The sequence below is a fragment of the Piliocolobus tephrosceles genome, chromosome 12 (genome assembly GCF_002776525.5).
Source record: "Piliocolobus tephrosceles isolate RC106 chromosome 12, ASM277652v3, whole genome shotgun sequence".
NCBI classification, from domain to species: domain Eukaryota; kingdom Metazoa; phylum Chordata; class Mammalia; order Primates; family Cercopithecidae; genus Piliocolobus; species Piliocolobus tephrosceles.
This window is the reverse complement of record NC_045445.1, coordinates 35,736,750-35,750,836: the sequence shown is the minus strand read 5'-3', so window position 1 is coordinate 35,750,836 and position 14,087 is coordinate 35,736,750. Positions and strand designations below refer to the sequence as shown.

At 41.0% G+C, this 14,087-nt stretch overlaps 1 protein-coding gene across 2 annotated transcripts in view; it reads left to right on the top strand.

Annotated features, from left to right (window-relative positions):
• DOCK11 (dedicator of cytokinesis 11) overlaps nt 1–14,087 on the top strand; it is a 192,744-nt gene that overhangs the window by 104,261 nt on the left and 74,396 nt on the right. For both annotated transcript variants that reach the window (XM_026451858.1, XM_026451857.1), the window contains exons 23-28: nt 477–566; nt 6,520–6,638; nt 9,119–9,188; nt 9,276–9,401; nt 10,330–10,401; nt 11,317–11,463. In XM_026451858.1, the coding sequence (XP_026307643.1) occupies nt 477–566; nt 6,520–6,638; nt 9,119–9,188; nt 9,276–9,401; nt 10,330–10,401; nt 11,317–11,463 (624 nt within the window). The remainder of the gene's footprint in view (nt 1–476; nt 567–6,519; nt 6,639–9,118; nt 9,189–9,275; nt 9,402–10,329; nt 10,402–11,316; nt 11,464–14,087) is intronic.

The window sequence follows — 14,087 nt, the reverse complement described above, 5'->3', positions numbered from 1 at the left end:
GATTTACCTGGTTTTGCTGCTTTGTGTGGTGGTCAAGAGCTGCTGAGCCTGGGCATTAAAATACCGGATAAGGCCCGGCATGGTGTCTCAAGCCTGTAATCCCAGCACTTTGGGAGGCCGAGACGGGCGGATCACGAGGTCAGGAGATCGAGACTGTCCTGGCTAACATGGAGAAACCCCGTCTCTACTAAAAAATACGAAAAACTATCCGGGCGAGGTGGCGGGCGCCTGTAGTCCCAGCTACTCGGGAGGCTGAGGCAGGAGAATGGCGTAAACCCGGGAGGCGGAGCTTGCAGTGAGCCGAGATCGCGCTACTGCACTCCAGCCTGGGTGACAGAGCGAGGCCGTCTCAAAAAAAAAAAAAAAAAAATACCGGATAAGTAGGTCTGCAAGATACAGCAGGAGGGAGAGGTAGAGAGCATGCATTTGAGGATAATGAATCAAATTTCATATGGCTGTTTCCATCTGTGTTCCAGGATCTGCATGTGCACAAATTCTTCCATCATTGCCAGCTGATTCAGTCAGGCTCGAAAGAAGTTCCAGGGGAGCTCATTAAATATTTAAAGGTAAATGAACAGCAGCTTTCTACGAAAGGTTTGTTTTTCTTGTCTTTCTGTTGCCACATTTTGGTGTGGAAAAAAAAAAAAGCAAACAGACAGTTTGAAATATGTTTGGCTGTATTTCCTCAAGAGAATACTTTCTATTATGTATTATTCCATCATGTGGCTGTTTAGAAGCAGACAGCAGAGTGGTGACATTAGGAAGAAAATGTAATACAACAATGCAGCATCATATTTTTGAAACTCTCATGCAAATGTTTATTTCGGGTCCATAAATTGATTTTTCAGGGCCTTTCTCTTCCTGCTGACTGCCCAATAAAGGTGGAGGATGCTGTGGGGGAAAGGGCCAGAAGAATGGAATCACTTTGGCTTGGAATGAAATGTGAAATGGTTCTCGTGTCCACGGGTGATAGACTAAGGGGCTGGCTAACGAAAGACACATATTTTATGCATGTTGGAATATTGTATCTTACCACATGTATAGAGGACCTAACACTTGGTTTTTTGCCTGTGTGCTGGGACTACAGTGCATGTCATAATTTGCCTGACAGTGGCTCTCTTCTTTTAATTGTTCCTTTAATAAGATAGCTATAGCAAGTCTGAGGAGATTTTATTTTAAATCAAACATCTTTAGGATTTACCTTTGGACATAGGCTGTTACTTAATGATATACTCAGGAACAAAAATGTTCATTTCTTTCAGAGAGGTCGTATGAGATGAGATCAGATATATGGGTTCTGGAATAATAAACTGAACTTGTATCCCACATGTCACTTACTAGCTCTGTAACTGACCATGACGAAGTTACTTCTCTGAGCCTTTGTTTCTTCATATGTCATGTCGGGATAACAATAGCGCCCATCTTGTAGGATGGTTGTGAGACTTAAACTAGATAATGGGGCTGGGCACGGTGCCTCACACCTGTAATCCCAGCACTTTGGGAGGCCGAGGCAGGGAGATTGCTTGAGCTCAGGAGTTCAAGACCAGCCTGGCCATCATGGCGAAACCCCGTGTCTGCTAAGAATACAAAAATCAGCCAGACGTGGTGGCGGGTGCCTGTAATCCCAGCTACTCAGGAGGCTGAGGCAGGAGAATTGCTTGAACCTGAGACGGCCAGCGGAGGTTGCAGTGAGCTGAGATCGTGCCAGCCTGGGTGACAGAGCGAGATTCTGCTTTTTTGTTTGTTTGTTTGTTTGTTTGTTTAAAAAAAAAAAAAAAGATTAGGGCATCTGCCGGATAGTAATCATTCATGCCACACTTATTGCTTTAGTGCTTCCTATGGGCCAGGCATCATTTTAAGTATTAGAAATTTAAGTGAAGAAAACAAATAATATCCCTATTGTCAAAGAGCTTACTTATTGAGACAGACAATAAACACATAAGTGAATAAATATATATGTCATCTCATATGGTAATAATTGTTATAAAGAAAACCAGCACAATGAAGGGGAGCAGAGATTTACAAGGGGTCCCTGTTTTAAAGTGGCCAGAGAAAATCTCTCTAGTAAAGGCACATTTGAACAGAGACCTAAAGGAAATAAGAGTGTCAGCCATGTGGATATCTCGGGGAGAGCTGGGAACAGAAAGTACAAAGACCCCCAGGAACTTGGCTTGGTGTGTTCGGGGAACAGCAAGAATCCCAGTGTGGCTGGGACACAGAGTGATAGGACATTACCTCAGGGAGGTTGCTGGGAGCTTGTCAAATAAGGCCTCATAAGCCATGGCGAGGAGTTTGTATTTACTCTGAGTGAGATAGGAAGCCTTATGGAGCTTTGGACAGAGGTGTGACATGATGTGACTTTGGTTTTTAAGGTGTCATTCTGCTTACCATATAGAAAACACACTGTTGGAAGAGTAGAAAGGAGACAATTAGTGGTGGCTATATGGCTGTATGTTCTTAATCATCATTAAGAAGTATTATAGGCCAGGTACAATGGCTCATGCTTGTAATCCCAGCACCTTGGGAGGTCCAGGCAGGCAGGTTGCTTGAACCCAGGAGTTCGAGACCAGCCTGATCAACATGGTGAAACCCATCTCTACAAAAAAATACAAAAATTAGCCAGGCATATTGGCACATGTCTGTAATCGCAGCTACTTGGGAGGCTAAGGTGGGAGGATCGTTTGAGCCTGGGAGGTTGAGTCTCCAGTAAGCTGTGATCATGCCACTGCACTCCAGCCTGGGCCTCAGAGCGAGACCCTGTCTCAAAAAAAAAAAAAAAAATATGATAATCATCTAACTTTTACATCCTTTCCTCAAGTAATGTCTAGTACCTGAGGTATGTGTGAATGCTTTGTTAATGCTTGTTCTTCACATGGGAAAGTTTTATAAAAGTTTTGATCAAGTGGAATGGAAAAGAACATCATTTTCATATATACGGGTATTCTTAAAATGGAAAAGTGCTCATACTTGTTTTTTTGAACATGTGAAATTTCTGATATTTATGTGACCTACGCTCTCCCTCTAGTGGCAGTCAATGAAATACCTTGTGATTTCAGAAATAGCCAAGCTCCTCTATATAACCTTAGTGCGGAAAAGGATTCTCAAGACTTTTTTTGTCTTTCTTTCTTTTTTTGAGACAGAGTCTCGCTCTGTCACCCAGGCTGGAGTGCAGTGGTGCAATCTCAGCTCACTGCAACCTCCGCCTCCTGGGTTAAAGTGATTCTCCTGCCTCAGCCTCCCGAGTAGCTGGGACTATAGGCGCCTGCCACCATGCCCAGCTAGTTTTTTTTTTTTTTTTTTTGTATTTTTGGTAGAGATGAGGTTTCGCCATGTTGGCCAGGCTGGTCTTGAACTCCTCACTTCAGGTGATCTGCCCATCTGGGCCTCCTAAACTGCTGGCATTACAGGTGTGAGCCACCACGTCCAGTCAAGGCTTTTTTTTTTTTTTTTTGACAGATGAGGAAGCTGGGGCCGAAGTAGAGGTGACTTGCCTGTAGTCATTCAACTGGTTAGTAGCAGAACTGGGGTGAGACTATGATGAGTCCCATGTTCTTTCTACTACATACTACACCTTGCTATCTGTTGTTCCTGTAAATGACAATTGTTTCAAGAATTCATTTACCATCCACTTTTTGAGCTCTTATATATTTAGTATTTTCCTAGCTCTTTGAGGCTTACAGAGAAGAATAATTTAGGGTTATTGTCCATAGGAGAACTTATAGTCTAACTGAAGAGACAGGACACACATAAGTTAAATGACAGTCTGCCAATAATACAATTAATAGTTCAAAGCAATATATGATGAAATGTCCAGTATGTGATACAGTGTACAAGTGCTGAGGGTTCGGTGAACTGAGGAACTACTGTAGACTAGAGGGCTCCTGTCTTTTTTTGGGGGGGAGGGGGAGACAGAGTCTTACTCTGTTGCCCAGGCTGGAGTGCAGTGGTACAAACTCAGCTCACTGCAACCTCTGCCTCCCGGGTTCAAGCTGTTCTCCTGCCTCAGCCTCCCGAGTAGCTGGGACTACAGACATGCACCACCATACCTGGCTAATTTTTGTATTTTTAGTGGAGACAGGGTTTCACCATGTTGACCAGGCTGGTCTTGAACTCCTGAGCTCAAGTAATCTGCCTACCTCAGCCTCCCGAAGTGCTGGGATTACACGCCTGGCCTAGTTTGTTATTTTATTCATTTATTCAGTAAGTCACCAAATATTTATTGATTGTGTAGTATGGGCCATACATTGTTCTGGATGCTGTGAATTGAATGGGGAACAGTTTAGACAGCATACCTTTTCTGGTTGTGGTAGAGAGATCATAAGCGAGTGCCATGAAGAAAAGAGCAGGTTAATGGGATCCAACATGACCAGAAGTACACTCTACATAGAGTTGTCAGGGAAGGCCTACTGGGGGAAATGGCATTTCAAGCTGAAAGGATGAGAGGAAGACAACCTTAGGGGGTAAAGCCATGTAAACACCTTACATCGGCATGTTTGAAGGACAGAAAAATAAAAGAAAAGACCATGTAGCTATAGTACAGTGTGCATTGTTGGGGGAGGATGGCAAGTGATGGGTTTGGAGGGACAGGCAGGGTATGTCATAGGCATGGAAGCTTATGACAGCTCTTTGTTCGCGGTAGTTTGTTTTGTTTTGTTTTTAACAACAGAAAGATGGCAATGTCTAATTTGCATTTCAAAAAGAACACTCTGGCTGTCATGTTGAGAATAAATTACAGAGGACCGCTACTGGTAGCAGGGAATGCCCATCTCTCTTTTCTACCTGGCACCATTCTATTTATCATTCACCCTTTCCCATCTCTGAGGCCTTACCAGGCATTCCCTACCCACTTGCACACACAGTTGCACACTCAGTTGCTTCTTTGTGAATTTTGTATATCCCATGATCATGGTATTTACTGTTGATATTGCAGTTATTTAGTTCCATGTCTTTATCCCCTGTACGCTGCAAACTACTTGATGGTAGAAACCATGGCCTTTATTTGTTTGGGTTTACTTTTGTTTTTGGTGTGCTTGGCTATTGGGAGTTCATTTGTTTTCCCTTTGTCGAATGAGAAAATGAATGGTTTCACTGAAGTGGGGATTTGCACTTGCCTTGAAAGAGTGGCCAGGATTTGGCTAAAAACTATGAACAGACACAAAGGTAGGAAAGTAAATGATATATTCAAGAACACTGAAGAAACCAGAGATACCAGTTTGGCCTTGTAGAGAACAGTGATGATTGTTTAGGCTGAAAATGCCAGTTAGGTCTGAAATAACTTGGTCTTAATACTCTAGGCCAGGATTTCTCAGTCTTGGCACGATTGACATTTTGGGGTAGAATAATTCTTTGTCCACGAGGGTCTGTGTGTGCGTTATAGGATATTTAGCAGCATTGCTGGCCTCTGACCACTAGATGTCAGTATCACCCCCTGGTTGTGACCACTGAAACCGTTTCCAGACATTGCCAAATCTGTTGGGGACAAAATGGCCCCTGGTTGAGAACCACTGTCATAGGCTATGGGGAGACATCGAAAAAATCTTGGCAGGAGGTGGTCTAATGTAACGAGTATTTGAGGAAGATTAATTTAGAAATGAGAGTTGGATGTACTGAGAATAAAGAGAAATTGTACAGAGACCTGCTAAAGAGAAAATGATTTATACTATTTTGGTTATCGATTACAAGGTCTTGAAGACAGATTGTGGCAAGAGTCAGGGAATCTGGGAAAGAGAACTTATGAGTTTTTTAAGTACAGAGACTTGATTTATCCACCTCTCTATTTCACCTAGCACTACACATTGAATTGATATAGAAAGATGCTCAGCGAGGTTTGTTTTCCTTTTTTGGTTGACTGGTTGAGTGAGTGAATGTGGAGAGAAGGGAAGAAAGAAGAAAGAAATTGAACAACTTTCACTATTTGTATAATTTCTCTGTATATATGATCACATTTCTTCTTTTTGATGTTCGTAGCGCACTTATCATTGGAGACAGAGTGTTAGCACTTTGAAGGAAATGTGTTATAAGATTCTTAGGCTGCAAAAGTGCTTCCGTTTTGTGGTGGTGATGGTGTACAGCCAATTATATATAGAACCACTCTTTATTGAATTCCACTTAACTTGTCACCAGATTAACTGATGCCCACATTCCCCTGCAAAAGATACAGAATGCCTGGGGGTTAGTAGATGCATCTCCAATATCATCTCCAAACATGTCTGTTCCTCCCCACTGCCCCAGGCAATTGAGTGTTGGTTTACCAGGAGTCAGTTGTCAATTTTCCAAAAACTGTTTATCCAAATTATACTTATTACCTTTAGTATGTAACATTAAATAACAAAATCTGAGTGCCAAATAGAGGTGTGGGTTAATTAACAAAAAGCCCCCTATCCCATGGAAAGCTCACTTTTAATTGAGCTTATATGCTAGTCAATGTATTTCTCATTACTTAATTTTTTTGTTGTTTCACATTTGCAAATTTTATCATATTTCTGTTTCTTTTCATAACTAATAATGACTTAATTTTAGTGTTTGCATGCCATGGAGATCCAAGTCATGATACAGTTTCTGCCTGTAATTCTTATGCAACTCTTCCGAGTTCTCACAAATATGACTCATGAAGATGACGTTCCTATCAACTGCACCATGTGAGTTTCGGTGTTAGAATACCAAAATGCTGTTTGAAATCTTTCTTATCTTTTAATAGAGGTATTCATTACTAGAAACTTCCCTCTTAGAACTGCTGTTGCTGCATTCCATAGGTTTTGGTATGTTGTGTTTTCATTGTCATTTGTCTCAAGATATTATAAATTTTCCCTTTTCTTTTTTGACTCAGGAACATGTTTAATTTCCACCTATTTTGAATTTTCCACGGTTTCTCCTGTGATTGATTTCTAGTTTCATTCCACTGTGGTTGGAAACAACATTTGATATGATTTCAGTCTTCTTAAAATTCTTAACGCTTGGTGTGTGGCCTAACATATATGGTCTCGCCTAGAGATGATTCTGTGTGTTCATGAAAAGAATGGATATTCTGTTGCGGTTGGATGGAATGTTCTGTATATGTCTGTTAGGTCTATTTGGTGTAAGTGTAGTTCAAGTCCAGTATTTCCTTATTACTTTTCTGTCTGGTTGATCTGTCCATGGTTGAAAGTGGGATATTGAAGTCCTCTATTTTTATATTGCAATATATTTCTCCTTTCATGTTCATTAATATTTGCTTTATGTATTTAAAAAGATAAATATCTAAGTTCCAATTGAACTTTCTCCAATTATGTAAATGTTCTACACTTGTGTTGTTCAGTATAGCAGCCACCAGCCACATGTGGCTATTGAGCACTTCAGCTGGGGCTGGTTCAGCTGAGGAACAGAATTTTTTTTTTTTTTTTTTTGAGACGGAATTTCGCTCTTGTTGCCCCAGCTGTAGTGCAATGGAGCAATCTCGGCTCACTGCAGCCTTTGCCTCCTGTGTTCAAGCGATTCTTCTGCCTCAGCTTCCCGAGTAGCTGGAATTACAGGCGCCCGCCACCATGCCCGGCTAATTTTGTATTTTTAGTAGAGATGGGGGTTTCACCATGTTGGCCAGGCTGATCTCAAACTCCTGATCTCAGGTGATCCACCCGCCTCGGCCTCCCAAAGTGCTGGCATTACAGGCGTGAGCCACTGTGCCCTGCAGGAACTGAATTTTTAATCGTGTTTAATTTTAATTTTAATCAATTTAAATAGACACAGGTGACTAGGGATGTATATTTAACAGAATGTGGCCCTAAGCCATCAATTTTTACTTGAAAGAATAAGGAAGTATTATTTTTATATGAAAACAAACAAGGATGTATTGTAGAGTAGAATGCACAATGCACCTGACTTTTGAAATCAAAACAAGGATACTTAAATTGTGGACTGAGTGCTGGAAGTTTCTTGCTTTGCTGCCTCTGCTGTTGCCACAACCTCTTCCACCAGGCCTCACACCACAGCCACACACCATTTGCGTGCATTGCTGCTGTTAGGGATAGTGTGGTTGAAAATGGAAGAAACTTTAGGCCAGTGGTTTTCAAAACATGGTTCCCATACCAGTAGCATCAGTATCACCTGGGAATTGAGTAAAATTGTTAATCATTGAGCTTCACTCCAGACCTACAAAATCAGAAACTCTGGGAGAAGGGCTGAGCAATGGAGTCAAAGGACCCACCAGGTGCTTCTTATATGTGCTAAACTTTGAGGACACTGCTAGTCTCTTACCCCAATTATAGTTCATATCATTACACCTGCCCCAGCTCTCCCTTTTCCCCCTGTCTGTTGACATGCTTTTCATTGCCTTCCTTCCTTTTTTCTTTCTTTCTTTCTTTCTTTCTTTCTTTCTTTCTTTCTTTCTTTCTTTCTTTCTTTCTTTCTTTCTTTCTTTCTCTCTCTCTCTCTCTCTCTCTTTCTTTCGTCTCTCTCTCTTTCCTCCTTTTTTTTTTTTTTTTTGAGGTGGAGTCTCGCTCTCACTCAGGCTGGAGTGCAGTGGTACAATCTTGGTTCACTGCACCCTCTGCCTCCCAGATTCAAGCGATTCTCCTACCTCAGCCCCCCAAGTAGCTGGGATTACAGGTGCCTGCCACCACACCCAGCTAATTTTTGTATTTTTACTAGAGACGGGGTTTCACTGTATTGGCCAGGCTGGTCTCGAACTCCTGACCTCATGATCCACCCGCCTTGGCCACCCAAAGTGCTGGGATTACAAGCATGAGCCACCGCGCCTGGCCTTCATTGTGTCTTTCTATTCTCTTCCTTTTATTCTCACTAGAGGGTATCTCAATATTTATCTAATTTGAAGTCTTTTACTGCATAGTAGCTACCACTATGCTTCAGGCACATACAGAGATTTAGAAACAGATGTAACATCTGGGTTGTCAAATTAAATATCCATCTTTTGAACTAGGAAATATATTTTATAAGACCCGAGCATGATAGATGCTGAAATCTTTCATACACCTAAACTATCACCATTGTATTTAATGCAATCGTCTCACTTTTAATTATTTAGGCAGTGTTAGATGTTTTTGGGGCTAGACATGACAATCTTAAGAATCAAAATATGGTAATTCATTATAGTATGACATGCTGACTCTTGTGAATGTCGTTTCAGGGTTCTCTTACATATTGTATCAAAGTGCCATGAAGAAGGCTTGGATAGTTATTTAAGATCATTCATAAAGGTTTGTGGAGTAAAGTTTCTTTCTGAACAATTTGTTTTATGTGACAATTTTGTCTTACAGTTCATTTTTTTGTTTGTTTATTTGTAGTATAGCTTCCGACCTGAAAAACCGAGTGCTCCTCAGGCCCAGCTGATACATGAAACCCTGGCTACTACGATGATAGCAATATTGAAACAGTCTGCAGATTTTTTATCAATAAACAAATTGCTAAAGGTGTGAACATAGGACACAACAAGGAACGAAAGCAGCCATAGACACACTTCTTTTTTGATACCCTCCCGTTTCGCTTCTAGTCTTTCATCAGTTTCACATGTGACCCGCCCTCTCCCCACCACTTATGCCCATGCATCCTTTTCCTGAAGTTCTCCACAGAGCCATCTTCACTCCAGCTACCCACCCCCTGCCCTCATTTAAATGTGTAAAAGAAAGAATTTTGGATCAGATAGACCTGAGTTAGAATCCTGTATCTGTCACAAAATAGTTGTGTGACCTGGGGCCAGTTATTTAGCATTTCTGAGCCTCCAAATCTTCATTGCTAAAATATAAGTAAAGCATTCAACACATGGTTCCTGGCACATCGTAGGCACTCAAGAAATTACAGCTGTTATTATTGTCATTATTTTTATTACTTCTTTTATTAATGGTAGAATTTCGAGTATCTTGGAGTATATCTGATTGAGGCTTCTCTCTACTCTTCAAATTATATGACGTAGGCAAACATCTAGGCTACTTAGGCTGCACGAATGTCACATCAAGGGCAGGGTTGGGACCCAAGCTAGGTGCAGGTGGTAATAAGATTCATTGAGCATTTAAAAGCGGTAACAAGATGAACTAGAAGTTAGTTTGTTCTTAATACCACGCGTGGGCAATTAGAAACAATGGTGGGGATAAAATACTCCCCAGTGGGACAAAGGTTCCCATCCTTCCTTTGTATATTACCAGTCAACCCTGAAGTACAATAGTACCTTTTTGCTAAAACCATTTGCAGATATTCTGTGAGACTTTGATAGTGACTTGGGATCACTTGAAAATGTTAGTAAAATTCAAAGACAAGATCCATATTGATTTGTCAAACTTTGCTAAGCTTCAAAGATTTGGTAACAGTTAAAGATTTTCTTTCTTTCTTTTTTTTTTTTTTTAGTACTCGTGGTTTTTCTTTGAAATAATTGCAAAGTCGATGGCCACATACTTGTTGGAAGAGAATAAGATTAAGGTAAGTAAATTAAGGTAAAGAATAACTTTCAGTTGGCAAATGATAATTGTATATATAAGAATAATATTTGATATAGACAAAAAAAGCTAATCTTACTCTCAGATAGCCATGCCATGCAAATCCTGTTTTATATTTAAAGGCTCCCAGTGCTTAGCGTTTTCAATGTTGCTTACAAAAACAATGGATGTATTGCGTAAATCTGAGGTCTTGCAGTTGATATGTTCTCACCATCTAATCTGCAGAGACTTTTCCACGTAGATTCTTTCCTATAATCATTTGTCATGTACAACTCATTACCTTTGAATCTTTGCCTTTGTCTTAGGGCTTAAAAATGTCTCTTGAGAAGACTCATTGGGTTAAATCAGACATAGCGTTTGCCCGTGCACGTGCAGTGTTACAAACACTTTATGCACTAGATATGATCCTGGAATGTGATGTATACATTTTGTTGTAATTTTTAATTGTTTGAAAGGTAAAACAATTTTTCTTATTCATGGGAATCATAAAGCTAAGACTTGTGAAGTACAAACCGTTTACCTTATACTTAATTATTTTTATCAGAATTTATATAATACGTTTACTGAAATTGAAGTGCATGCATACTTTGTGTGCCAGGAAAAAAGTGGAATGAAAACTGGGATTTGTCTGCAACTCAGAAGCATGATATTCCAAAGTTGGGGCAGAACAACCCATTCTTGCTGATAACCTCAGTCAGGTAGATTATTAGAGATCCACATAGTTCCTGTAATTAGAGAGAGTCAAGTACATCTTGAACTAGTGATGTCATTTTTAAGTTGGGAGAACAATTATACATCAGTTTTAAGATACATTTATTTGTAGAATGTGTTTGAAAGTAAAAATGGCAACTTAGACCTTTTGGAAGTCTGACTTTTTTCTGTGCCTATTTCATTTCAGCTTCCCCGAGGCCAGAGATTTCCTGAGACATATCATCATGTCTTACATTCACTGCTTCTTGCAATAATTCCCCATGTGACTATTCGGTATGCGGAGATTCTCGAAGAGTCCAAAAACGTGAACTATAGTTTGGCTAGCTTCCTGAAGGTGAGTTAAAGGCAGCTGGAATGTGGTAAGGAACTCCTCTTCATTGACAGGAAACCCAAGAAAAAAATTAAGCACTTCCTAGAGACTCAGCTAGGTCTTCATGAGACTATTGGAAAACTTAGGTTGCTTACAAACATTGGCTATTGTGAACAGTGCTGCAACAAACATGGGAGTGCAGATATCTCTTTGATCCACTGATTTTCTTCCTTTTGGGTATATACCTAAGAGTAGAATGTTGGATCGTAGGGTAGCTCTATTTTCAGTTATTTGAGAAACCTCCATAGAAGACATTGGCATTGCCTTGTGTTCTATGTGGCGATTCAAAAATGTGAGAGGCTGGCCGGGCACAGTAGTTCACACCTGTAATCTCAGCACTTTGGAAGGCCGAGGTGGGCGGATCACATGAGGTCAGGAGTTCGAGACCAGCCTGGCCAACATGGTGAAACCCCGTCTCTACCAAAAATACAAAAGTTAGCTGGGTGTGGTGGCAGGCGCCACTAGCTACTTGGGAGGCTGAGGCAGGAGAATCCCTTGAACCTGGGAGGTGGAGGGTGCAGTGAGCTGAGATCACACCACTGCACTCCAGCCTGGGCAATAGAGTGAGACTCCGTCTCAAAACAAAACAAGAAAAGATGTGAGAAGCTATCTTAGTATGTCAAATTTAACTATATATACAAGATAAAGGTGATAACAGTCATACCAGAAATACAAACAAATCTGTTCTTGATAGTGGTTGTACTAATTTACATTCCCACCAATAGGGTAGGAAGGTTCCCTTTTCTCCACATCCTCACCAACACTTGTTATTGCCTCTTTTGGATAAAAGCCGTATCTTTTAGCTTAACTGATCACAGCAAATTTGTCCCCATCCCCCAATGAAATGACGAATTAATTAAATCAGAGGACACATACAGGTGGCCTAGTCAGAAGACAAGTGTTGGCTGGGCACGGCGGCTCAAGCCTGTAATTCCAGCACTTTGGGAGGCCGAGACGGGCGGATCACGAGGTCAGGAGATCGAGACCATCCTGGCTAACACGGTGAGACCCCGTTTCTACTAAAATTACAAAAAAACTAGCCGGGTGACGTGGTGGGCGCCTGTAGTCCCAGCTACTCGGGAGGCTGAGGCAGGAGAATGGTGTAAACCCGGGAGGCGGAGCTTGCAGTGAGCTGAGATCCGGCCACTGCACTCCAGCCTGGGCGACAGAGCAAGACTCCGTCTCAAAAAAAAAAACAAAACAAGTGTTGCTTGTTGCACACAGTGTTTTTAAACATAGTTTAAATGCTTATTTAAATGGGAGCACATACTTTCTAGATTGCCACCATCCCTACCCACCCCTGAACCTCCTCATGCATTTAAATCATTTCTCTGACCCCATTGGCTTTCGACTTTGCAACTTTTGAACTAAAGCAACCTGTTTGGTGATGTAACCACAGTGTACATGTTGCTGATACATGTAAATGTAAATTGTTAGTGTTGATCAGTGAGGTTATTTTATTTGGAATATACCAGAAGAAACTCTATTTATGAAAGATGGCAAACTTAGCATTGTTAGGTTTTGTTATTGTCAGTATGTAAGGGGCAGTGCGAGAATGTAACTACTTTTTCTTTCTTTTTTCTTTCTTTCCTTTTTTTTTTTTTTAATTTGAGACAGAGTCTCCCTCTGTCACCCAGGCTGGAGTGCACTAGTGCGATCTCGGCTCACTGCAACCTCCGCCTCTTGGGTTCAACTGATTCTTGTGTCTCAGCCTCCCAAGTAGCTGGGATTACAGGCATGCATCACCATGCCCAGTATTTTTAGTAGAGATGGGGTTTTGCCATGTTGGCCTGGCTGGTCTCGAACTCCTGACTTCAAGTGATCTACCCATCTTGGCCTGAATGTAACTGTTTGTGATAAAGTGGGTAACAACAATATTTGATGTGTGGCAGAGACAAGCATGGGTTGCTAAGGCACGTAGTTTTTACTTGCCTCTTTCCATTCTCCCTCTCTTCATTTCTCAGAGTTCTTCGTTACTCTCAAAACTCTTCATATTAAGAACCTTGTGGGCAACAATTCATCCAAGGAGTTTTAGTTTCTAACATATCCTTGTCGTTAATTAAAAATTCACAACTAGGTTTCACATATGTTGAGTATGATTTTCTGATATAAGACTTCTCTTGCCAGAATTAAAATAAAGTTTTAACCCTATTACACAAGGCTTTTTTTGTGTATTATAAAAGGAAACATCCACATATCTTTTTAAATTAAACTACAAGTTAAATTATCTGAAATGTAGAACATTAGCTTCTTCCATGGAGTTTAAACTTGAAGTTTAGTATGTAAAGGGAACAGAACAGTTTTGGTTTAGTAGCAGCATTTACTTAATTCAAGTCAGCAAACACTGGCTTGTCTTTTTTTTTTTTTTTTTTGAGACTGAGTCTTGCTCTGTCGCCCAGGCTGGAGTGCAGTGGCGTGATCTCAGCTCACTTCAAGCTCCGCCTCCCGGGATCACACCATTCTCCTGCCTCAGCCTCCCGAGTAGCTGGGAGTACAGGCGCCCGCCACCTCGCCCAGCTAATTTTTTGTATTTTTTAGTAGAGACGGGGTTTCACCGTGTTAGCCAGGATGGTCTCGATCTCCTGACC